Genomic DNA, 26,810 nt, shown 5'->3' with positions numbered 1-26,810 from the left:
ACTTCTCCATCTAAGAATCAGGCAAAATGTGTACAAGGCGTGGCACATGAACGGAGAAAACACAGATTTTATTGCATTAAACGTATTTATACCTGATAACCTCCAGAAATAACCATCAGATTGTAAAATTTGCCTTTTTAAGATATTGATAGGTCAACTTCAGTTGAAATGAACTATGGAAAAATGGTGAGAAAATTTTCCCGCACTTCTTCCTTATATTAGCAGTAAAAAAATATCTATGTCACAGATCCTTCAGGATAAATTTAAATAGTTTTTCAGCCATTTTCTAGATGTATTAAATATATTTGCGACAAAAAATTTCAAATTGAGAAATATGATGTGCCACCCATTGCCTGATTCTCACACAGAATGTGTGTACTAAAACAGTCACAAAGGGATGTAAAAAAGTCTAGATTAGACGGCTTTTTGCTAAATTCAAGGTCTGGTTCAGTTAGGTTTCATTGTAGCATGTCAATTTCTTATTTGTGCTACATATACATGAAATACTAATACAAGTACAAACCTTTTTCTTGACTGTGATGGCATTTCGTAAATGAATGGCTAACTGTCTGATGTAAATAAATGCATACTGGTACCCTAATACTGCATCAATTGTTAGAATCTCCACCAGGGAGCGCTGCATGAAGTTGATCATCGGCAGTGTAGTAGGTGAGGTAAATTTACAGTTCTTTACATAAGCTATATACATTTGCTACAAGAAATTGCCAAAGTTTTATATTTTTTTATGAATAAGAAATACTTTTTAGGATAAATTGTGATTTTTCAAGGTGTTTAAATTTGTTAAGCTACAAGCACAAACATTTCTATCCTCTTATCAAAACAATTGATGGAAAATATTTTCTAGCAGATAAAAATTCTGTGAAATTACTTTTTACCTGCAAAAATTGACTATATTATATGAAGGGTTTGAGACGGATTTTTTTTTGCCATCATCTTGTCTTTTTTTTGTTTACTATATACTGGCTAAAATATTCCTCTTTAGTTCCACTTATAATAGCAACTGTATCAAAATGACTTAATCCATGCTGTATCATACTGGATCATAAAGGGTAACACCAAAAGTATTTAAAAAATATTTTACCTTGATACAAGGTTCCAACATTGCCTCCTGAGAGATGGTAACTTGTCTGTTTATACATAAAAATGCTACAACTCTTGTTGTTTCTTCAGCTGTACTCCACAAGGATACCATTTTCTGAAAGAAAGAAAAACAGAATTTAACACACATTTTCAACATGAAGTTGCACATGTTATCATGCTAGGATTATCCAAAATTGCACTTGCCCTAGGTGACAGGAAAATTGAAATTCCAAAATACTGTCAATATAGGGTAATAACAAAAAAACAGACTGATAAACTCTAGGGAAAAGTCAAAAAGTAAAGTCCATAAAACAAATGGTAATATCAAGGTAAAAACCAGAAAATTTGAAACAACCACAATGGCCCTGATTTAGCACAGGCATTTTCAATGGAAATGGGGGTTTAAATCATGTTTCATCATGTTGGGTTTGAGCAAGTTTGTTGATACATTCAAGCAGTTCACCTTTGTGTTGGTACCACAGAAACTGTTGATGGAATAAACCTGAAATGGACATTGGGCGTATATAGCAATCCAACACTTTACAGTGCCCTCTCTCCCTGTGACCACATTACTATAAATCTAATCTGAACTCATGTGTCTTACTTTACGCCCTGTAATTGTCTGTTCTAACTCCAAAAGAGCTTTCCAGATCATCCCTATGTAGTATTTTTGTGTAGTTTCTCAAATTCTGCAGAGCTGGGAACTGAAGGCAGTGAAGTAAAATTGTGTTCAGAACCACAATTCTTCAATTGTCCATTCTTCATAGAAACTACAATTTAAGAACTCACCTTCATCAATGTCTTGGCTAACTTTGGGAAAGAGACAACATAGGCTACCAATTTAAAGAGGTGCTTGACAATAACATTCACCATTGATGTCTCTGTAATTTGGGTCAGAAGCTGAAAAACAAAATATATAGGAAGATCATTCAAAGTAAGATGCCTGAGTCTCATCATCAATGAAGCAAGTGAGCATTTCTTACATTCTTAGGTACATTTATTGTATTTCACATGAATATGTCCATACATTTTTTTCATCTTATAGATGTAGCAATACAAATGGGTAATGAGTCACCACTAGTAATGAAGAGATATTAGTAGACAACCAGGAAAATTTTGAATTAAAAAGTACAATAATCGAAGATGTTAAAGAAGATATTAAATTGCATTTAAACAAAATAATTAAGGAGATGAAATATAGTTTAAGACACATTTTTTTCATACTAGAAGTGAAGCATAAAATTGAATATTTGTAGGAACACATGAATGTACTTGTATCTCAATTGTACACAGACAAAATTATTTCACATTTTCACACAGAATTGGGCAAATATATTGTGACAATGTGTATCCCTGATTTTACAATGTCTACAAAGTGAAAATTGGCAAAATTAGAAGTAAATATACCGTAAAAAAAGAATCGTAACGGTAAAATTCAGATTTAAAATAGCAGAATTTCTCTAAAAAGCAGAAAAAAATCATCCTTGTGAAATTCATGTGAATGGAGCCCTCATTTGAATTCCATGTGAACTTTTCTTGTGGAAATCTCATTAGTTTCATGTGAATCTTAATTGACATGAACTTCTCATGAATAATATTTCCCTGTGTTGCTGCCAGTGTTCATATTGTCATATTACAAAGTCAGACGAAAATACATATTACCTCTAAGACTGCTGTGAGGTATGACTTGACTTCTAATCTGATTTTCTTCCATTTGGCATTGTTCTTTGAGGGAAGAGTTGGTTTTTGCAGATCTGTCAGGGGAGGTAATCCAAGATGCTTCAGTAGTGCTGGGGCAATCAGTGTCAAGCACATCCTTATCACTGCATTGTACACTAGAACAAAAATACAGATGAGTCATAAAAATGGATATTTGTATTACCAAAGTATTGTAGTTATTTTTTTTACAAATTCCATGAAAAAAAAATAAACTCATGATTAAAATTTTACGCAGAATAAGAAATAAACAAACTTGTTTTATTTTATGTTCATGTTTTTCATTTGTTTGAGTCACTAATTCCACTGGAATCCAATTCTCTGTGAGTTAAAAGACACCAGAGGCAAAGTCTTCATTGATTCAATAATAGAAAAATAAGTTACTATTTTCAATATCTGCCCTTTGAATAGCCATGCACTAAATTGGTTTGGTGCATTAATAAATCAAAGTACGAATTTTTATGCCTAAAATAATCATCAAATTGCAAAAAATAGAGGATAAAAGGAAAGTATGGAAATCGAATCCATATGTATCTAAACATAAGCTTATTGTTGTAAATAGTTAATACTGAACTCTTTGATTTATTTATAAATTTACAATTCTGATTACAAAGAAAATTACAAAAAAAAACCACACAGCAAATTCATGATGCATCATAACAGTGTGCCAGTTTGCATAATATTCAGAATCAGTATGAGTTAACATGGTCCACCTAAATTGATTAACACAAAACTCTCTGAAAAACTGCGTAATTGAACTACAATCTTCTAGTTGACCTTTCTGGGTTTGTAATTTTTCAAGTTGAAATTCAATTTATCGACCTACATGTCGAAATTGTCTGTAAAATCATTAAAACTTAAGCCAAAATCATTGAAATGAATCATGTCCTTACATACATGTTCCTCTCAACTAGCTACATTCCTCAGCTGATCAACTTTATAGCTCAAGTGCTACAATTATCTAATAGACATCTATATGTCATTCAAAGTGCTTAATTTCTTGGGCATCTATTTCCAGACACACATACATAGTAACATAAATGCCAAAGGCTTAGAACATAATAGAAAATAATAGCATGGAAAAACCCTTTTTTATATATGTTTCTTAACTGGATCCACTGCCCCCTTTTTTGTAATTATTAGAATTCGCAAGGGCCTGCATGAAATATCTGAAGACGGCTCTTCCAATAGGTACTCAGCATACCTCTTTATATTTCCAGCTTAATTTCAATAGGTTTATTAAGCATCTAAATATAAATAGGCAACTTGAATATATTTATATAGACAGTGAAAGACTGGTTTATTCGGGTTAATGCAGGTACTGATAAGAGGTTAGAGGTAAACTATATTTAATTGGATCGCTGCTAATACAATCCTAATTAATCTGTATATTTAGTTCGCAGTAAAAGAATTATTGTTTTTTTTTATTGGAGTAAATAACATAGAATTAAATTTGATATATTTAAAGTAACTATAATATGGACCTGACAATCTGCATTTGAACCTGAGTGGGTAATGCCAATTAATGGAACTATTTTATGCTGCTAATACAATCCTAATTAATCTGTATATTTAGTTCGCAGTAAAAGAATTATTGTTTTTTTTTATTGGAGTAAATAACATAGAATTAAATTTGATACATTTAAAGTAACTATAATATGGACCTGACAATCTGCATTTGAACCTGAGTGGGTAATGCCAATTAATGGAACTATTTTATTGCGTTAGTGTAAGATAATTGCAGATGCTTCCAGGCTTCACAAATCTAAAGGCTCTGGTGACTCCTATATCAATTCTGATCTTACATCTAAATTGATAAAAAGAAGGATAACATATGAAATTCAGTACAAACATTTTAATTTTATTTCAAAGACTTGAGCATCACCTACCTGCACTCCCCTCCACTCTATATTTGGAAGATTCTGTTTCACTTCCTGCCTGGTGCACTGCTGCTCTAAATGCACTTATCATTTCTTTCAAAACATTTGGTGAGGCTGTTTTCTGCAAATATAAGAAAGAAAAAATTGTCATAGAGCATACAATTGACAATATAATAATAGCATCTTGTTAGAAACACATTACATATATATTTTATAACTGACTCAGCTCCATACATGTAATTACACTTGCTTGTGGTCATTTACAGTTTGAATATAGGAATTACATTGCGCCACATGCCATAGTCAAATTTCCTCTTAAAGTGGCATGTTGAGTGACTAACGTGCTGTGTCATGCACGCCCATTAAGTTTCCATCATTGATGGTGGAGTGTTGTTCGCTACTTGTGGCAGTTAAAAAAGGCAAGTACCGGTACATGTCTTTTAACAAAGTTTTATTAGCTCCATGCAGGTTTTTGATCGCAATGTTTTCAAGGTGATTTGAGGACCAGGGAATGAAATGGTACTTTGTTGCAATATGTTGAGATTGCATATTCTTCATCATTTACGTATTTAAAAGACAGAACAATCAATATTGTATTTTTAAAGAATTTAAATAACTCAATAGTATCAGAAAAGTATGGACTGAAAATGCTATCAATGAAATTTTTTTAAGCTTAACTGAAAACAAAAAAGTTATCTTTTCAAACAAAATGAAATATTAGTGTTGGTAACCATTATCAAACTGCAATTTTCGTAGAAACTGACCTAGCAGCTAAACATATTTTTGAACCCCCATATTGAAAATACTGATGATGTGGAGTCATGTCATCTGGTCCTAAAGCCCCACCAAAAAAATTTCCAAGATAAATGGGCAAAATCTAATTGTAACTAATCAAAGAAATAGGCTCTCACCTAAACAACTAAGGGATCTGTGGACTATGTTAAAGCACTAGACAATACATAAGTACAAAAACTCAAACATCAGAAAAGGAAAGTGATTAGATATGACAATTTATTGACATTTGATACAGTTATATACAATACTGAATAACAAACATTTCAACTCTTAACGAACAATTAATCTGCAGTGTAAATTATAGTTTGTTTATGCTACATTTGGACTTTAATATCTACGCATACCTGGCCATAGTGGCTATTCCATATTTTGTCCCATGGTGTTTCTTTTAGGATGACCCATTGAAATTGAAAATGTCAAATTGAAATGAAGGGTAAGGGGGCCACAGTCCAATTGGCAAAATTTTAATCCTGTTCACTGAATATGAAATAGCCAAGAGGCTATTCCAAGATATCGATTGTGTCTTAAGACCAAACTTTCAAATCTGCTGTCTACTTTAAAATTAAGGAAATATTTTTTGTTAATTTTACAAGTACATAATACAATATACAAGATCTCCATAATAAACAAATATATCATGACTACTAAAAGGGAAAAGAGCAGCTTCAATGTATGTAACACAGGGAATGTAGAAACAGGGATCAATCAGGTATTCTAGATCCTATGGGTCAATGACCTTTCAAAATGAAAATGAAAAAGGGCCAAATTCCACAATGTTTACTATAAATTCCCAATGTTTACCATAAATTCTCAGTGTTTATTTCTGATTTTATGGGCCATGTTGGTTCATCAAATCTAATGCTATGGCTATGGGTTATTTCAATCTAATGGTGGATTTCAGACAATGTCCTCTCTGAATTGATACCTGTTTCAAACAAGGCTTCACACATTACATATAGTCTCAAGCCCATTTTATCAGTCAATACCTGAATTGCATCTGTCCATTCCTTGATCATTATACCAGTAACCAATGTCCCTTTGTCTTTCTTGGACTTAGTTTTTTTACTAAAGCCCTTGTTCTCTACCTCCATACCATCATCTTCATCATCACTACTACTGTCCTCACTTGCCTCCTATTATATCAATGGAATAAGGCTAATTAGTTGAAAAGTGTGATCAACCAAAATATGATGACCAGTGTCAAATAATGCGTATATTTTAGAAGTAAGCAAGCCTGTTCCATGGACAACTTCAATCTCGAAGCAATTACATTTTGGTAATTCATACAAAAATAGACAATTGGTATCACATTCATTATATAGGTTTTCTCAATGATATATTGCTTTTTTCAAAGTTCCAAGTTTCTTGATTTGCAGACCCACAATTTGCCTTTTTCTTAACTGGTAATATACAGGCAAATTACTTATTGGTACATATGTTAACATTATTCTTACACATTTATAGTAAATGACAAATACAATTTTGAAGTACACATTTTCAGCTTTACTTTGCCTTCATTTAATAAACATGAACATAAATGATGCAATTTCAATGCATACATATAGGTTCAATGGTTTTTTAGTGTTCCAGGAGAGGTGGCAATTTTGCCCAGATGTGGTACAGTGTATGGCGTTCAAATCTTAGGAACCTTGTCCTGTCGGGCAAGTTGATGAAAATTCTACATGCACAAATGAAATCTAGGTTGTCCTTTAGTAAATGAATGTTAAACAATGAAAATGAATTGGTTGCCCTGAGGGCAACATAATATAACTTTTACTTCTATGATTGGTAGTTTCACTAGTCTCTAGGATAATCTTTAATGTCATACCCTGTGGTATTGAGACATAAGCCTTTCAAAAAATTTTTTTTCAATCTTTAATGTCATACCCCGTGGTATTGAGACATAAGCTTTTCAAAATTTTTTTTTCAATCTTTAATGTCAAACCCCGTGATATTGAGACATAAGCTTTTCAAAAAAAAATTTTTTCAATCTTTAATGTCATACCCCGTGGTATTGAGACATAAGCCTTTCAAAAATTTTTTTTTAATCTTTAATGTCAAACCCCGTGGTATTGAGACATAAGCCTTTCAAAAAATTTTTTTTCAATCTTTAATGTCATACCCCGTGGTATTGAGACATAAGCCTTTCAAAAATTTTTTTTTCAATCTTTAATGTCACACCCAGTGATATTGAGACATTAGGCCAAAAAAAATAATATGTGTGTTTCCTATCACCTAAAAATTTTGACTGCAGGTAGGTAGGTCGCAAAAAGGTTTTATTTTACAAATAACTTCTTTTTTCTTGTATGTTTTTTAATGGCTTAAGTTCCCTGATCCTCATGTTTGGATAGCAAATGATCTGCAGTGTCCAAAGACATTTAGATACAATTTTATATGTTTAAGTAAAGTCATCAATAAAAGACAAACACTTTGTCTTAGACAATTCTTAAGACATAAAATCATCTCAAGATGTCTTGAGATACTTTCTGAGATGTAGTTTCAATTTGATCTGTAGCTGAAACTAGAAGTTTTGTGTCAGAAATGTGTGTTTTATATAATATCAATAAAAAATCAGTTTCCTGTTTTTAATTTACTGAATTTTCTCATTCATATTGTAAATTTTCAGTTATTATATTATTTATCATCTTCAATAAAATGGTATATTTTTTAAGAATAGACTTGTCCATATTCCTATGCCAGCAAAACTCAATATACACGCCTTTCGAAATGCGTTGCATTTATTTAATTATATAAACTGTAATAATAAAATGTGTCCATATTCCTATCCCAGCAGAATTCAATACCAATACCTTTCAACATGATTTGCATTTGTTTAAATAGATTAACATCTCCTATGATTAAGGATGAACTACAACATATTTATGTTTATTTTGATTCTTATATTGTTTCATAATATTTATTTTTACTCGTTGGGTTCAACAGAGTTTCAAGTTGGCTTTTGGCTGCATATTTCCAATAAGTTTTAGGAGTTGATTGTCTGTTTTTATTTATTAATTTTCTCTACACACGATTTCATTAATAATGTTATTCCCTCTGTAATATTCAATTAACTGATAAAAGGTAGCAGTTACCTTTTTTTTTATATTTAGTCAGTAGGAACTTATATTTTTATCTGTTCACTTTGTGTTTCAGATATCACTTAGGTCAAGATGACCAAGGCCGTACATCCTCATCAGGTACTCTAGCCTTTTATATTTTATTTTGAAAGCATGATCATGTGTTTTTTCATCCACGTGTTGGCATTTCGCTATTTTAATAGCAATGACCGAGCTTGCCGCTGTTAAGCAGGCCATCATGGTTTTTATATTCCAGATTCTCTTGACTTTACCAGCGCAATGAGGTAAAAATCATTCAGAGTAAATCAGGATCGCTCTTCCGCTTTACAATAATGATATCAAGCCTGCCTCTATAAAGTGCTTTTGGAATTACATTTTAAGACCCAACAAATAACCACGACATAATTATGACTGCAAGGGAACAAAACATACCAAAAATTAAAAATTTCGTTTATTTGGTGAAAAAATGTTTCAGGTCGGCGTCATTATTTCAAAGTCGGTCGGGTGACCGGAAATACACATACATGTATTATTTTCTTTTGCCTTAGCCTTTCAAAAATTTTTTTATTGTTTTTAAAGTTTAAATTTTCAGTACTTAAAAGTGATTCATTGTTAACCTCTAATTTCTGAGGTGCTTTGTGAACATCATCTTCATCACTGCTGGTTGGTATGTCATCAAAATCTTCATCCTCATTTTCATCACCACTTTCTCCTGCATCATCAGAATCTTTATCACTTTCATCTTCTACATAAAAAAAAATGTTCTTACAGAACATTCAGTCATATAGAATCACATAAAATAAAAGATCAACACCCAGCCTTTACAAACTTATGAGACACTAATACACATAAAAAAAACAATTTTATACCAACTATATAAAATATATATAAGCGTTTAAGGTGACTCTGTTATAATGTGTACTTTAATTGAAATAGATAAATTGCCGAATAGGTAAAAATATCATATTTAGATAAAATACTTTACCTTAACACTAAAATTTAACACTGTCAAATAGAAAGTGGTCGAAACTTTGACCTAACACTCAATGACCTTGAACATTCTGATTCACCTAGTTATAGTTTTTATTACATGTATGTTCTTTTTAATATAATTATAATTTATACTCTTAAAGCCTCTTTATTATAGAAAACTTGAAATATAAACCAATGAAAGAAGTTCAAGGAAATTTTGAAAAGACCGGAAAAAACAAATAATTCTAAGCATATACCATTCTTAGAAAACAAATGAGGAATTTATTGGTTTGTTCAACATACCTTTATTGTAGCAGATATAAATAGCAACTTAATTAAATTTGCTAATGGCTTAATTCTTTAGCCAAATCTGTTTGTCACTGGCCTGTCAGTTTGGTTGAGGGTTGGGTTTTTGGTGGCAGTAGTACAATTTTGTGAGGTAAATCATGCTCTCCTGTTATAAGTGAACAAAAATATACAGTTACCACTAAGGATCAAATGATGAACACTATGTGACAGGCCACTGATAAAATGATTCAGCTAAAGAATTTTAAACCCTTTAGCAAAGCCAGTTAACTAAGTATTTCCTACTTCAAAACAGGAAGGACATCTTGAAACACACTCTTACAAAAAATAAACGTTAAAAATTAAGATAGATTTATCTTTTACCATCATCAGATTCTTCAAATTCCAGTAATCTTTGGTCTTCTTTCTGTAAAAATTCATAAAATTCTGGATCTTTTTCTTTCAAAGACTCTAATGACTTCTTGTGACCACCTTGTGTCTTTTTTGGCTCACTGAAATAAAAAAAAAAACAAATGAAAAAAAAGTCATGAAATTATGGTAAAATTAGACAATAGTGAACTATTGCGTGTTTTAAAAATATTGCAGTCCTTTTCTCAGAAAATCTTAAGTGTAAAGTTAATCGGAAGCTATGACTTCATAATGCATCAAAATATTTTGACTTTATAACTTACAGCTAATTCTACACTTAAGATTTTTTGTGAAATCAACTACAGAACATTTATGTACTTTTTAAAATAAACAACAATTTCAGCACTAAAAATATGTACATAAGTTCATAAAAATGATAAAGTACAGCATTTTTCATGAAAACATATCAGGTAAGAAGGCATTTGCATATTTAACTGTGAAAAATGTTTAGAGTGCTTTTTATATTTTTCAGAGGTACATAATATAAATATCAGAAAAGAATTTTTTTGTTATTAGGCCCAAAAAAAATAATAAAATGTCTGTTTCCTGCTACCTTACCTACCCTATTTCTTGTGCCTATTCTAAACATTTTATAGCCATTTTACCTCAACAACCATTAGTCTAGATTGTTTCCCCATTAATTCATTGTAAAATGTTTTTAAAAAATAAAAACATTTCCTTACCTACCTACCCATTTTTTCTTGTTGGTAGCAGGAAACAAGACAATTTTTTTTTCATGGCCATATTCATAATAAGGTAATAAAAACTGGTAATGAGACAAAAGATACAAGGATGGGCCAATGAACCAGGTAATTTATTTTAGTTGGCCTAATACACCTCAGCCTCACTTTTATTCCAGTGCAGAAAATACACCAAAGTCTGCTTGTTGTTTTCACAATTTTTTTTACAGTCAGCATTTTCTAATATGGAATTAAATTCATCTAAATGTATTTACATGTATCATGTTGTTATTGAAAAACTGTAAATAATGGCAAATTAGATTTTGATGTGAAACCACAAATGACAATATAAACAGGATATCAATGGATACATTTACATCATGCACTTGTAGTACATGTACATATCCAGAATTTATGTACAATTTCCATGCTGACGTCTGATACAAAAATTCACAACCCTGACCTTTAATGATCTGTTTCAACTTCAAGAATTCAAGTTTAATCACTTTTGTCACTTTGCTTTTTAAAATGCATAAAACTGGTTATCAGAGCAGATTTCTATAAAATAAAAAGCTTTACAGGGTGTAACTTTATAAAACTACGGAGTTTGATCCCAGAACAGTTGTGGCAAGACATCAATCAAGCTTGATCAAATGTACAACTTTAAGTTTTGATCGCCAGTACATAAAAATTTTCCACCAACTTATACTCAGGTTATTGCATGACAGCACCATACCATTACCCAACAACACTTTTTTGTGGTTGTATGAAAAAAGAAAGTAATACATTTTGTACATGTAGATGTTTTTTTTTTTGTTTTGTATAATAATTCACCAAAAAAGCACTATGCTTACATGGCCTGGAAAAGTCTAAAATCTATGTCATACTAAACTCACATTAGTCACTAATCACAGACTTGTCCATTAGAATCATTGCTTTTGATGAATTGCATACATATTACATCCTTATAATTTAATTTGATTTATAACAACCTTTCTGATTGGTTGGTTCTCTTTGAGCAAACCAGGTTATACCAATGTTATCATCAACATTGATTGGTCTGCACTCCGTGATTCAAATAATCTCAATCTACATGTAAATACATGTAACTTTTTTTTCAATACAAATCAGCTATAAAATTATAAGGAATGTTTTTAATTTTTAAACAGATTATACTCAATAACCAGCTTTGGGCAAGTTTACACCTTTGATAAACTGCTTCGTATTTTATAAGTGTAAACTTACGGGAACCAGGTTATTTCATATTAGAATATTAGAAACATTCCTTAAATGACTGCCATAAATTATTCCTATACTATGCACTCTCTTTAATACCTTTTTGGCTTCAAATTTGTTTCTTGCTTCTTTTCCTTCATAGAAATCTTCTGTTTGCAAACAGATTGATCTTCCTTTTTAACATTTTTAGAGTCATGTTTTTTGCCTTTTTTTCGTTTCTCATCCATTTCTGTTTCTGTTTTCTTCCTCTTTGTCTTTTTCGCATCTTTTCCAATTAATGTTTTCTTAGTGTTTAGTTTTGACACTTGTCCATCACTATCACTTTCACTGTCAAAATTACCCAACATGAATTCATCCATACTCAAATCTTCTAATTTTCTACAAAAAAAATTGGCATTTCTAAATTATACAGCATGATACTAGATACTTGTACATGTGTACACTTGTACTTACATGTACATTTTTAATCTGATAAGTACTAAGTTTGTATTGTAAATATACAGTGTTCTAGCGTAGGTGCTTCATGTATGTGACCACAGAATTCAATGAGAGTCAATGGACAAAGACTTTAGACAGTGATGAAAACCAATTAAAAACCCAGTGATCAAAAGAAACCTGAACATGCTGAAAGCTTAAAAAAACATGCAACACATACTCCACCAATAACTGGGAGCATGGACAAAAGTCAATAGGCAATCACTGATCCTAAATCATGTGGACAACCAATTATTATTAAATTTTGAGAGCAGTGTTCTCAGTCCTTGCTGTAATGCACTACCCCAAAATTAATGTCTACTAACAATTTCTTTGGGCTAGTGGAAATTGGGTAAAAGTTTTAACATTAAACATGTACAATGTACGTGTACATGTGGCAAAAAAATACTGAAATCAACCTTTTTTGCTAGTAAAATAATATATTTCATGACAATAACTGCGTTCTACATAGGCCATTATAATCCTTTGCTTTGAAGCACTCTGTGTTTTAGCACTATTTTATTAGAAACAAATCAGAATTACATTTACATGTATCATGTTTATGATTGGTACATGTATGTAAACTGTGACAATCAAACTAATAACAATTCATTTTTTTTTCAATTATAACAAGTAACAGATATTTCAAAACTGGTTCTTCGTCAGATACAATAATGTACTTTGAACACATCCATGTACATGTAATTAAGTGTAAACCAGTCTTACCAAAGGAATCAGTGATGTGCTCAGTAGATTCAGATTACAAAGATTGACAGACACATGAACATAAGAATCTACAAATCTGTCATTTAAATATAAAAAATCTCTAACAGTACATGTAGTTCATTCTGAAGTAATATTTGTGCTGTTTTAAATAATTGATCAAATAAATTGTATTGTTTGATATTTTAAATTGTAATTAATCCAATACTAATTTTTTTTCTGTAATGGAAATACAATGTAAGCACTAAATTAATATATTTTCAGTCATAACAGCCATTGGCTCAAATGTCCTTATGGCCAAAACATCTCCAGGTTGTAATGGAGGAAAAAACTTGTTGTATGAGGTGAATACACACTCAATTCAACTAACAGATAACAAAGATCTCTTTGTTTTTGATGTTTAAAGACAAATGTAAAGTAATTGAACATATTTACTGTTCTGTGTAGCTTTTTCAAAGAAATATAAGAGAAATGACTTGCAATAACTTAGGCATTTCAAAAGATACCAAGCTCCAATGCTATGAAATTATCAATCAGACGTGTTTAAACACATGTTTTTCTCGTTTGATTTTCTAAGACCTGGTAAAAAAACTTGTCTGGCTCATATTCATGTACAAAAAAATGTACCAGTACATACATGTATAACGAGAATAGGCATGGTGAATATGCCAAAGAGACAAAAACCCTACTGGTATGAAATGTTAGGCCAAGGCAACCCATTGGTTTTCAATGTCATCACTTACCTGTGATTTGGTTTTGGTTGGCAAAAAATCCATTGAGTGGCATGGGGTATCAAATTTAAATCATCATAACTTTTTCTTTTTTTAAGATAATTGAAAAATTGTTTTGGTTCCCTCCACTGTCAATAAAACTCTTTTTATCCATGGAATTTTTAAATTACATGTAAAATTCAGTAATTAGACTACATAAATTTTCAAAAATAATTTTATTTGAAAATAGAGGTTCACATATAAATATCATTTCAAGTTTGTTTTTCAAGTAAAAGAGTTATAAATTCACATACAAAATATGAATTCCTTTATCTAAATGGAACATTTTACTGAACCAAAATTTGATATAAAATAACAAAGCTATAAAGTTTTGAAAATTGGATTCTAATCATGAAATTGTTAATTGTTTATTTAGTTGTTTATTTGCAAATCAATATTACACTAAATGATATGCAAATAGGGTATGCAAGTCTCATCACGTGACTCAGTGGTTTCGTAAGAATGGGTCCTAGTCTACCATTCAAATGTATGGAGATTCGTCATTAACATAGCATTGAGTTCAATATTAAAAACGAAGTATCATTTTTGGGTAATAATACTGATTAAAAATGACAAAAATCAAGTTCTAAGAGATAAAAATATTTAGAATAGCATAAAATAGAAGATTTTGCATTGTGAACTAGCGTTTGAATTTCCCAGAAATACACACTAAAATGCATATCGGTCTTCAGATTTCAATACGTTCTACACCAGAAATTCCGGAAGGGAAACCGAAACTAGAACGAGACTTACAAACCCTAACAGTGAATATGATGTCACTAATAAGATTGGCAAACTCTCCTTTTCAAAAAATGGGACATACTAAAGACTAATACAGTGTCACAAACATATCACAGTCCATAAACTCAAAAGAAAGATGAATGAGTTATTTTCCAACAATATTACAAATATGTTTATCGAATTTAAGTTTGACTGGAAGGTTACACCTACACTCGGCGTCACATAAATAACATACTGTTAAAATTTGAATAAAAATATTTTCTACGACTTTATTGACACCTACCATTGTTTAAATTGTCTTAAATGACTTGCTCATTCGTTTAGCCAAACGGCTTCTCCCTAAACATTGAATCGTTAAATTCCGGTCAGATTTTAATTCTCGGCGCCAATATTTACATTTTAAAAAGTCAGCTATGTTTACAGTGATCGGGTTGCTAGATGTTGTTTACGTTTAAATGGTTTGTCCAAAAACCGAAGAACCCAGAATGCATTTCGGCGTTATTTCAGGTATCTCGGATTTATTTTACGCGAACAACGTACAATAATGAGAAGTTGATCAAGCAGACGATTGTCACCGGAGTTCGACGGGAACTTACGAACTTCGTTTGTAAACAAATCGTCCCGTAGAAACCAACATGGCGGTTATTAGTATGGGATTTTCCCATAAGGATTTGTTACGCATGATTTAAGCTAATAAGCGACTTGTTTAGGGAGAAGCCGTTTGGCTAAATGAATGAGCAAGTCATTTAAGACAATTTAAACAACGGTAGGTGTCAATAAAGTCGTAGAAAATATTTTCTTTCAAATTTTAACAGTATGTTATTTATGTGATGCCGAGTATAGATCTTTGTTTTCTTCAACTACTGCTAGAGCTACATAATTGTCTGTATTATCCAACATCATTAATGGTATTCATCTACATCTGGATTGCAATGAATAAGGTTGTAGGATTTAGCTGTTAAATTTTAAATTTCCAAAAGTTTGACAAATCACATAATTCATCTAAATTTTCTTGTAATTTGTCATGACCCTCCTCCGCAGAGATTTTAGAATATGCCTTGCAATCGTCTGCAAAAATATTTTAGCAATTCCATTTACAGTCTCAGATTTATAATTATATTTAATAATTAAGGTTATACCAATTTCATACGATGAAGATGGCATTCTTTACGTGGATTTCACATATAGGCATTATAAAACCAAATTGTGTTCTTCATTTTTACACGTGTTATATAGCGAAATGAATATTCACCTTTTTTTGGAAGACATGCTTTTCTTCATGGTGGCTGCCATTGCCGGAAGTTGTTATTTCTTGTTTACGAAATATTTACTTCCGGTAAAGTCAAAGGTCATAGGTAGTGACCTGAAGTAGTAAATAAAGAACACTTCGCAAAAGCCGTGATCAAGCTTGAATTAAAATGAACAACGAAGAAGCAGGTAGGACTTTTTGAATTAAAAATAATTTTCATTGATGGAACTTGTTTTCTTTTTTAAAAACCTGTAAAAACATTTTTTTTTCAAATAATATACTAAAATGATTTTTATAATAGGCTATTACAAAAATCCTTAATAATACATGCATCAAATGATGTTGTAACTACAATAACTTCGAAATGTTTTTAACTTATGAAACAACAAAGAGTTATTTCTAAATGTTCGACCTGATATGAGTAAGCATGTGTACCTGTCTTACAGGCATATGGAGATGATTTTGAATTATTATAGTTAAGGTCTTTTTTTCAAATTAACTCGGATCGATGCTTAACAGTACATTATACCCGGAAAGCTTATGTGTATTAAATGTTATACAAAATAGTAATTCCCTAAATGTATACATATAAACATTATTTATTAAGTTCCATTTAATATAAGAGTCGGGTGGCCACAACTAATTTGGTGGAAAATGAATGTTGTTTAGTTGGATTCATTTATTCTAAATTGTCCATAACTTGCTTTTATATAACACACACACACACACACACACAAATATTCAGTATAAGTCTATAGATTTTGATTTTCTTCGACTGATATAACATGCCCCATGTGCACCTTTATTAACTTCAGCAAAATTGGTCAACATTGGTAATACACATACATGTACATGTACCATACCCTACCTGACTAAATACGGTATTGTATTTACATTTTGTATACATGTACGGTTTTACAAGTTTGTTGATGAACGCATGTTCATTAATCCATTTTGGGATTAGCATGTTCACATATACATGTACATGTACGAGGCAGTCGGTGTCTCTTTTTTCTTGAACGACCCCAGGCTTGGCGTTTACCAAGCAAGTGAATAAATTCATCATTTACAACCTCATTATGGTGGACTGAATATGTATACATAAAAATATGTGACCTTATTTATTTATTCTGAACATTGTCAAGCTAGCCCATCATAAACATAACTTCTGGTGACAGTTAAATGTTCACATGAAAGTTGAAGAATGTCATTTAATGAGTTGTACTTTTAAATTGCCCTATATGCTACTTCAAACTAATGATAATATCTTAATTATTGTTATTCATGTTTGTAATTACGTATTACGACATTATGTATTTTGGTTAGCTTTTATGATTGTGCAAACTACAATGTATATAATAATAATAATAATAATAATAATAATAATAATAATAATTATAATGATACTTTATTTCAAGAGGGTAACACAATTAGTCAGTTAGTAAATAAACTAATCTTCCCTGAAGCCCTAAAAAATTAAACAAATTCAAGAATTCAATAATAGATTTTTTTAATTACACACTAAATACAGTCAGATAAAAACATCAACTCTGTTTACTGAATAAATACATTATTTAGCATGTTAATCTGTTTTTTTTTTTAATTTGGTAGTTTTTTTTAAATTTAATTCTTACTGTTGTTGGATATACATGGAAATGTACACTCAATTTGTTTTATTGTCGAGGGGTGGTAGTGGTTAAGATGCTGTGTCGACATGTAGAATTATGTACATGTACATCTAGTTAATACTGTGGTTATATTTTCAAGAGTTTTTCGAAATATAAAAAAAAAAAAACTGAAAGAATTTTTGAATGGTATTGAATGTGTCATATAAAAAGTGTTTACAAGTTTTTCAGACCGTGCTGTTGCGATGTAGGTTTAAACACCTTTATACCATGTATAGGCCTTTCAAAGTAAAATACACGCTGATCTTAAACTGCGAGAATTTCCCTTACGTGATTTTGCCGAAACATTCTTTAATATAGTATATACAGACAATAGTCACGAAACAAGTTACATGTTGAAAATAACGTTCAAATTAACGACAGTGTAAAATTACTGAAATCAGATTGTAGCTGAATGAAGAAACAAACTGATAAACTTCCCATCAATATTAAGGAACTTGAAAAGAAAGTGAAACAAGATTTGAACTTGAAAAGAAAGTGAAACAAGATTCTGATAGGGTAAATAGATTATCATATATGCGAGCAACAGGTGTCTGCAGTTTGAAAGCGAAAGTCGACTTGATGAACTTAAAAGTAAAAGATATAGACGAACATATGGAAAAAGCAAACACGAACTGCAAAGCCACATGCGCCTCCATCTCTGACTTACGAAAGCGCATTTCGACAACCGAGATAAATATAAAGGAAGTAAGTAAGACTCAGGCAACGTATTCGGAAATTGTGAAAAATTCAACCAAGCTTGACAACGATAGTACTAAGCCTACTAAGCAACCAAGTAATAATAACAATGACACTCCTAGAGATGAACATGACCGATTCAAGAATAAAAAGCGAGAAACAAGTCGGACACCTACCTAGTGATAGAAGTAAAGACGAATCACAAACTGCTCAACTAAATGATAATTACATTGAGGACAATGTCAGGAACGTAGAAAAAGTACAAAAACGATATACATGTACTCTTTCCGTCGTCGGTCTGTCATCCAGTAGCGAACTTCTCTGGTGCTAATCGTCGAGAACGTAGACCGGTATCTAGGTTTTACGTCGGTGGTATTGATAAAAGGGTATCTTGCGAGGATAGTATGTGGTCTTTTCTGAAGCAATACAGGAATACATGTGACATTCTTAAGGTACTTTGACAAATCTAGGCGCAACACAGCATCGGTTCAGTTGATTGTTGACGCTCGTGATGACATATTTTGCGAAATCCAGATTTTTGGCCCGATGGAGTTTTCTGAAGAGACTGGAAACCACGGGAAGTGTTTGTGAATGAGAAAAACGACTACAAGAGATCCAATTACAATCACCATGGATACCAAAATTAACATTGCATGCTGGAATTGTCCGGCATTATGTCCGGTGCGCGATACCTTGTGGACTTTTTGCGGTCAAATAGAATAGATATTCTTGTAATATCTTAACACTGGCTCTGTTCTTGTCAATTGATCTTCTTAAATACCCTTCCCCTGCGTGATTTTGTCGAACCATTCTTTTATATAGTATACACAGACAATAGTCACATTTCTACCCAACTGTGTCACGAAAAAAGTTACATGTTGAAAATATCCGAACTAAGCTGTAAAGAAAAAGTAAAATGAAAAAAAAAAACATCAAAAGCAACAACAATACAGGTCTATATTTATATGAAAGCTTCCTATAGCGAAACCCTTTTGGATGTCAAAAATGAGGTCGGTATAGACAGATGCTCGGTTTACCAAGGTTGAAAATACATTTGAATTAAGATAATGGGACTTTAAAGAGTGTCTGGTTTAGATAAATTTTCGGGTTAATTGGGATTCGGTTTAAACATGTTTCAGTGAAGTAGAAAATCAAGTTGCACGTACTGGTATAGCAAGATTATCTTAGAAATCAGAGCCAATGGCGGATATCCAACCTAAACAATGTTGTTGAAAACAAGTTTTGTGCAAAGTTTGGGTAAAAATGAACAAATGATTGTATGGACACCCTTTAATTATTTTATAGATCGGAATCCACTTTTATTAATTTTTTGACCCACCACTAAGAAATAAAGATTACAAATGCACTTAAACATGTACATATGTATCTACATTTATTGTTTACCGAGCCTTTACATGTACATGTAGATAGGTATGTTGTCCATCCACAGGGCCTTGCTCCCATTATCAAATATGAAGCCCACTAGTATATCGTGTTATATACTAGTGGGCTGCATATTTGGAAGCGGGAGCAAGTCCCTGCGGTCATTCTGTATTTTCCCTGTCTGTTATATTAGTTCCTTGAATATTTGACCCTATATCAAGACTAATGCTTTTTCGAAATTTCATAACAAAGTACTTCAAAAACAACGCACATGTACGATCTTAGTGCTGTCCCTGAGAGACCCGCTATATCACCGCTCTATATAAGGTTAATTCCTATTAAAATCACCAATGCACGAAACTGCCGAAGAAGAATCATTTCTCATTTTACTTCAATTACATCACAGAACATGTAAAAGAGTTTAAATTGCATTTATATACATGTACACGAGATGCATTTTAATTTTTAGACGGAACATAAGACCTCTATGATGTCCCATTTCTAAGACACTTAATGTAGGCCGCTACTTATGTGATAAATCATACACAAAATATATAGGTTTCTATCGTTGACTAAAATCATTTCAATTTACAGTTTCCTAATTTATACTCAATAGTACTTTATGTGGGTGTATACAATATATGCGTCTTTTCACGTAAACAACTGTTGCCTTTAATCGATAAATAGTATTTTCTTGTTTGTGAATGAGTGTTTACAAGGAAGGATAGATTTATCAAGTGCGTAATAGGAAGATTAATCCTGCGGTGTGCATTTATGTTTTGGTTCCATCCGGTTGGTTAATTCATAGTGACGTCGTATTAATAGAAAGTGTAGTAATTTTTAGAAGTTGTAAAATGGGGATGGGGTATAAATGGATGAAAGTGATTCTGCATACACATTAATTATCAGTTCATTTAGTTTCTAATTTTTGCTATTGTAAGATGAATCTTAAGATGTACTTGAACTCAAAAGTACACAGTACAATATTATGAATATAAAAGTCTGTATTGACAATTCATAGATAAGTGTCAGCCGAAATTTCAAAATAATATAAAACGACAATTGATTTAAACACAGGCGTCCCCGCGTATGCTCGATAGTTTTGATTGAATAGATCACAGGGAATCAATGGAGCGCCCCTTTTAGGTCTATCAGCGCTCCCCTTAAGATTTTCTGGACCCGCGCCTGTTTCGAAGTGTAGGGATTGCATAAAAAATAATAAAGCGCATATATAGACTTTTTTAGGGGGCGGGGGGGGGGGGGTAAAGTAAGTGAATATATCCAAAAATTCTACTGCCTTAATTCTGATTTTATCACGTATTCAACCATTCTCAATTTTCAGTCCTAAAATAATCAACTTAACTCGTGGTTGTCACATATTTCTTATTCTAACCACTACACTACATTCCAGATCAGATAAAAACTTTACTGAAGGCAAGCCACGAGGCTAAGAAGAAAGCTTACAGTCCATATAGTAAATTTCGCGTGGGGGCTGCATTGTTGTGCCAGGATGGAACAGTAATCACAGGTAACAGGAAGCACGAAAAAATATATGTAGACGTTACGCACGCTATTGCGGCAATGCGGTAACGTCAGAATTCGACTGTTGTCAACACTTTTCGTTTCTCGCTTGCTTGCTTATTGAAACACGGTTACAGTAAAGCAAAATATACAGTAATATCTGATTGGCAGTAATTGAAACATCTTGAACATTTCTTAGAAAAAACGAACAGATTAATTAATTTGATTATCACTGCTACCGATAAATTAAATTTACTCATGCATGTGCACGCGGCAGCGTGGAATGCAACCGCAACATATATGCATACTCTGCCTGTCTAGAGAGGAAACATAGCAACTTTCTCCTGAATGTGCATTTGGATACACATGTATGATTTTATGTTACATGTACCAATAGCAGAATTTGGACCTATCACAGCTTAGTATTTCGATTGAAAGAGCTTTCATCAACATCCATTAGATAGCCGCTCATTGATGAAGATTTTCATTTCATTTGCTAAAATGCTTTTTCCGAAATAAAAAAATATTTATGACTCCCTTTTCTACATTCATTTTATCTATAAGCATTCTGCTTTTCTATACCTTTTTAAAGTTCTGTCTACTTTATTTTGCGTTTCAGTCATTCCACTCCGATCGAATTCCTATCAACTATAAGAATTTATTTTATTCTATTTTGGTTCATTCTTTGGTTTCTTAATAACACAAAATAAAGATACTTTTAGTCTTTTTGAATCCCATTGATTTCGATTTTTTTTCTTTCAGATGCATGTTCTATACTAACCTTGTAATTGCAGAGACGAGTATAAGTGTCTGGTTCTTGTTATTTAAAGCAGAAATTGTTTCCGTTTTATTTTCCCATTTCCCCATCGACTGAAAACGTTCCAAACGTTCACAAAAGTGAAAGTTGGACAAATCGCTGGACATTTGTTTTGTTCGAATTTTCTCCGTTTTAAACGGTTTAAATAATTAAAAAAAAATGAAATATGTGTTTTCCTAAGTGTATGTACAATTACAAAAAATCATTATTTCATAGAAAAAATTGCCAATTGATTGTAAAATTGCTTTTGAGCATGAACTTTTCTCAACGAACCAATAAAATATTGACATCTGACATTTCGCTAGACATTTTCAAAAAGACGTAACTTTTTTGTTTGTACTGAAAATATTATCAAATGCGGAAATAGAATTGCTGAAAGTATGTACATTTTAGGAAATATTAACCGTAAAAGAATATTGTATAAATAAGTTCTTGTATTAGTAATATAATTTTATTACTGAACACTTTTAGAAATCTGACCATTTACCAACACTTTCATTTTTGTATTGAATATATTTTTGCCTAAAATTAACGCAAAAAAAATTATCCCAAAAAGAAAATTTGAAATTATTTTTCCATGCAAAACTAATAAAGACAATAATTGACTTTATTTTGAGTATAACACAGTAAGTTTACAAGAACTAATCTTTCCTGAGGTACTCACTTTTCATGAAAGCTAATTCAAAATCCAAAAGCATTGATTGATTGGTTGATTGATTATTGGGGTTTAACGCCCGAGCAGCAATATTTCAGCTATATTAAGGTGATGAACATGAAATGGGATGATAAAATGAACATGAAATGATGATGATAAAATGAAAAAAAGGGATAATAGAGTCGACAAATTTCGATTGCCACAAGATATAAGGGAGAGATGGGTAGGGTCGGGCAATTTATCCTCCTGTGGCGGAGCGCAAAGGTTCCTACTCCTATCGAATACTACAGCAAGGTTTTTTAACGTGCGAGGAACATGGCATCTTTCCCAACATAGTTTCCGGTCAGGTTTTCCGTATTATAGCCTGACAACCCCAGCATGTAACACGCCAGGGGTACCTAATTCCACCACCTGGGGCACACAACCCAGTTTCTCTGTGCCCAGAGCGCCTAGCCCTCGGCTATGTTTCTGAGCACTATTTAGTCGCCTTTTACGACAAGCTTAGCGCTGCTGCAGGCCTATTCTTTTGACACCCGGACCTGCACGGGGCAAATCCAAAAGTAACTGATTAACACACCATATCTGCTCAAACAGAAATATCAATAAAAGCACATCTTAAAGAATTTAGTCACAATATATCATGAAATGTCTAAGTAAAACAAGACAACCAAAGGAAACCGAAAACACCGAGATTTCGTGTATCAGTGTATCAATGGTACATTATTTTGTAGGTTAACGCGGAGACAGTTAAAAGTTCAAGTTTCTTGTTATGCATTTTAATAAAACAAATTCTATACGGTTTCTAGATTCAAGGTATAAAATTCCATATTATACTCTTAATAGCTTTTGTAAAATCATTTACAATTAATGATTTTCAGGATGCAATGTAGAAAATGCCTCATATGGTCTTACTATATGTGCAGAGAGAACAGCTCTAGTGAAAGCAGTTTCAGAAGGACACAAGAAATTTTCAGCAATTGCAATATCTAGGTACAAAGATTTTAGATGAAAATAGAGTTTATAGAAAACAAGCTACCATTTATTCATATACTTAATAGTGGGTTTCAGAGGTCGAGGAGGACAAAAGTTCGTCTTACCAGGGAGAAAAAAAGCTAATTCTGAAAGTTAAAAGCAACGGAAGGGGTATTTTCGGGAAATTGGCAATCAATAAACCACAAACGAATGTATACTTACATGTCTTTTTTAAAAGCTTCAAATATTAATATATATATAAATGTATATGTATAATCACCAAGTTAAGGTTTCGGGAATTGGCACTCCCCTTGTAATGAAATGCAAAGTCGCTTTTCTACACCAACACTTATCTAATTCAAGATACTTTTAAGTCATACAACAATCTGGCCGGTAAAATATTTACGTTTCTAGTACATTTTATAAAAAATCATGTTTATCAAACCTTTTCCGTTTTAGAAATGAGTCATGAGAGTAATAGTTGACTTCAGTGAATGATATTTTTTTTGATCAGGAAAAAAGAGTACATTTCGGCTTAGTGGGTTTAGACGTGTTAACATGCTCACTTTATAGAGGACGAAGTCCTCTTAACGGTAATCAATTTCACCTATGACCTTTGAAGCACTGAGAGTCTGACAGGAAGTTAACTTGTAATACCGAGTAAGGATCTTTAATAGTTTTGCATTAGTTTAACAAAAACGAAATGTTCATATCTCACATATTAAAATTTTGTTAAATCATGACGATGAATAAATCTTAGTTTATATAAAACAGTAAAAGACATATTCTACTTCGTCCTGCCTTACTTTAAAAATACTAGACCAACATTAAAATGTATCTGTTTAAGGTTTCATACCTTACAAAAAATATATTAGATAGGTAGGGATTTATTTTTTGTACAATGTGTTTTGAGTTAATAATTGTCATAAAAAATCTAAAGTTTCACAGAGTTTCTGCCAAAATGTCGATAGAAATACTAGGGTGGGCACTAAGAACTGGGGTAGGTACTGAATTTTAAAAGAACATTTTTTTTATTTGGCCCTTTACTAAAACATCTTTCTACTATTGTGTTTGTTTTTTGTTTTGATAAAGCCATCGTCCTAAGTCATAACATTGAAAGCACAAACTTCATTTTTGGCTTAACGTGATTATTTTTCAGATAGTCCGTTAAAAAAACTCTAGGGGAGAAGGGTTTCGACACCTGCCCAAAGGATTATTACATGTACATTATTCATGTTTTATTTTTTGGCAAGTTTCACTAAAAAGACTACCGTATTTGAAAAATGATGTTACATAGTATCTAGAGACAAATGATTACGCACCACAGTCTTTGAATATTTGCTGAATATTTATTCTCATTCAAATTGCTTGATAGTTTTACAATTAAAGATCAAAAATCCTATTTTTAGTGACTTGGTGAATACCCCTATTGTACCATGTGGAGCATGCAGACAGTTTCTAGTTGAGGTAAGTTACTGACATTTTGTTATCCCATCAATTAGGGAAATATCGGAATGCTATCGCCTGTCCGTCTGTCTGTTTGACACCCTGTATATATATAGTACTATGTGGAACATGCAGACAGATTCTAATCGAGGTACACAAGTTTTTATAAGGTGGTAATGAATCAAGCAGTTAACAGGAGAACGCCTTTAGTACTATTTGTATCATTTCTAACATTCTGTTAGTCAGCGCCGGCTGTCTTAAAATGTCACTGGTCCAAGCAGTTATTCCTAGTCTTGAGTGCCATGCTAGAAACTATAACCCATCGAAAACAAACAAAAAAAACTAACGAAAGCTGAACGAAAGAAAATAAATGAGCAGCCCCAAGTTTTCCAAAACGATAAAGGTTCATTTCTAATATACTGTACATGTATGCGTGGATTTAACTTTGCTGTCGTAGATTTTGTGTCAATGAAAAACATGTTTAAATTTTCTATTTTCAGTTTGGTACTGACTGGGATGTTTATATGACAAAACCTGATCTATCTTACAAACTTATGAAAACGGGAGAGTTACTGCCCCTTTGTTTTGTTCCGGAATCATTAAAAGAGGAGAGAGTAAACCAGTAAGCTTGAGGATTCATTTGATGACAGTTTTACCGTTTATGAGATTATTATGAAAAAATATTATTATGTGGGATATGGCGCGGTATTAGCGTCAAAAGTAAAAGGTTCTGCCTAGTCTAAAATAAAGTTATGCCTAGCCAAAACTATTTGTGCCTAGCATAAATTTTGCTGAGCCAATCAACTGCCTTGTAACAAAGAGTTGCAGAAGCTGGACAGCATCTCAAATCTTCGTGGATGTTAATCACGTTCTGATTGGTCAATTAATACAATAGTGTCTAGGCATAATTATTGTAGGCTAGGCATAATTATTGTAGGCTAGGCATAAATAGTTTTGGCTAGGCATAATCTTATTTTTTCCTAGGCATAAATACTTTAGGCTATGCAGAACTTTTTGGTTTTGACGCTAATACCGCGCCATAGTGGGACGAATATTTAATGCCACACAATATGATACCGATCCGCAGTTGAGATGTTATGTATGAAAAAATTATACAAAGCTGCGGGATGCTGATGCTTAACTGGCAATAATAATCAATTAAGGGAGCAGCCATTATTTAATGAATAAATGGGCCTGGTCATGTTATACATGCACTTTTCTATAGGAAATATATATCGATATCTAGTCACTGTAAGAATCTGTGGCCCTTTTCACAAAAAATCGTAAGAGTAAAATTAGTCGTAAGTTATGACGTCACAATTCTTTGATTTACTATGACGCCATAACTTACAACTAATTTTACACTTACGATTTTTTGTGAAAAGGACCTCTGAATTTAGCCATGGTATTTAACACAGGTACAAACATGTGAAAGTTTGCATTTGTTGTATCTGTATAATATTAGTTGTGTTCTATATATATATGTTCATTGTCGTTATTAATTTATAAACAGATTTATAGTTCA

At 32.1% G+C, this 26,810-nt stretch overlaps 2 protein-coding genes across 3 annotated transcripts in view; one reads left to right on the top strand and one right to left on the bottom strand.

Annotated features, from left to right (window-relative positions):
- LOC148601239 (nucleolar complex protein 2 homolog) overlaps positions 1-16,251 on the bottom strand; it is a 25,225-nt gene extending 8,974 nt beyond the window's left edge. For both annotated transcript variants that reach the window (XR_015916957.1, XM_088554167.1), the window contains exons 1-10: positions 16,132-16,251; positions 12,271-12,549; positions 10,211-10,338; positions 9,187-9,314; positions 6,479-6,625; positions 4,707-4,818; positions 2,764-2,936; positions 1,891-2,001; positions 1,103-1,216; positions 524-712 (exon numbers count right to left, since the gene is read on the bottom strand). Coding sequence is in view for 1 of the 2 variants with exons in the window: in XM_088554167.1 (XP_088410293.1) it covers positions 524-712; positions 1,103-1,216; positions 1,891-2,001; positions 2,764-2,936; positions 4,707-4,818; positions 6,479-6,625; positions 9,187-9,314; positions 10,211-10,338; positions 12,271-12,549; positions 16,132-16,172 (1,422 nt within the window). In the remaining variant the exon portion in view is untranslated. The remainder of the gene's footprint in view (positions 1-523; positions 713-1,102; positions 1,217-1,890; positions 2,002-2,763; positions 2,937-4,706; positions 4,819-6,478; positions 6,626-9,186; positions 9,315-10,210; positions 10,339-12,270; positions 12,550-16,131) is intronic.
- LOC148601238 (cytidine deaminase-like) lies at positions 16,215-26,810 on the top strand. The gene is made up of 5 exons (XM_088554168.1): positions 16,215-16,316; positions 21,286-21,402; positions 23,746-23,857; positions 25,249-25,306; positions 25,786-26,810. Exons 1-5 carry the CDS (start codon positions 16,298-16,300, stop codon positions 25,909-25,911), a joined length of 432 nt encoding a protein of 143 aa, XP_088410294.1. The 5' UTR covers positions 16,215-16,297; the 3' UTR covers positions 25,912-26,810.

The sequence above is a fragment of the Perna viridis genome, chromosome 12, assembly GCF_037379345.1.
Source record: "Perna viridis isolate PV_CMFRI_1.1 ecotype Kerala chromosome 12, ASM3737934v1, whole genome shotgun sequence".
NCBI lineage: Eukaryota > Metazoa > Mollusca > Bivalvia > Mytilida > Mytilidae > Perna > Perna viridis.
The sequence above is the reverse complement of the archived record's forward strand: the minus strand, read 5'-3'. Positions and strand labels throughout refer to the sequence as shown.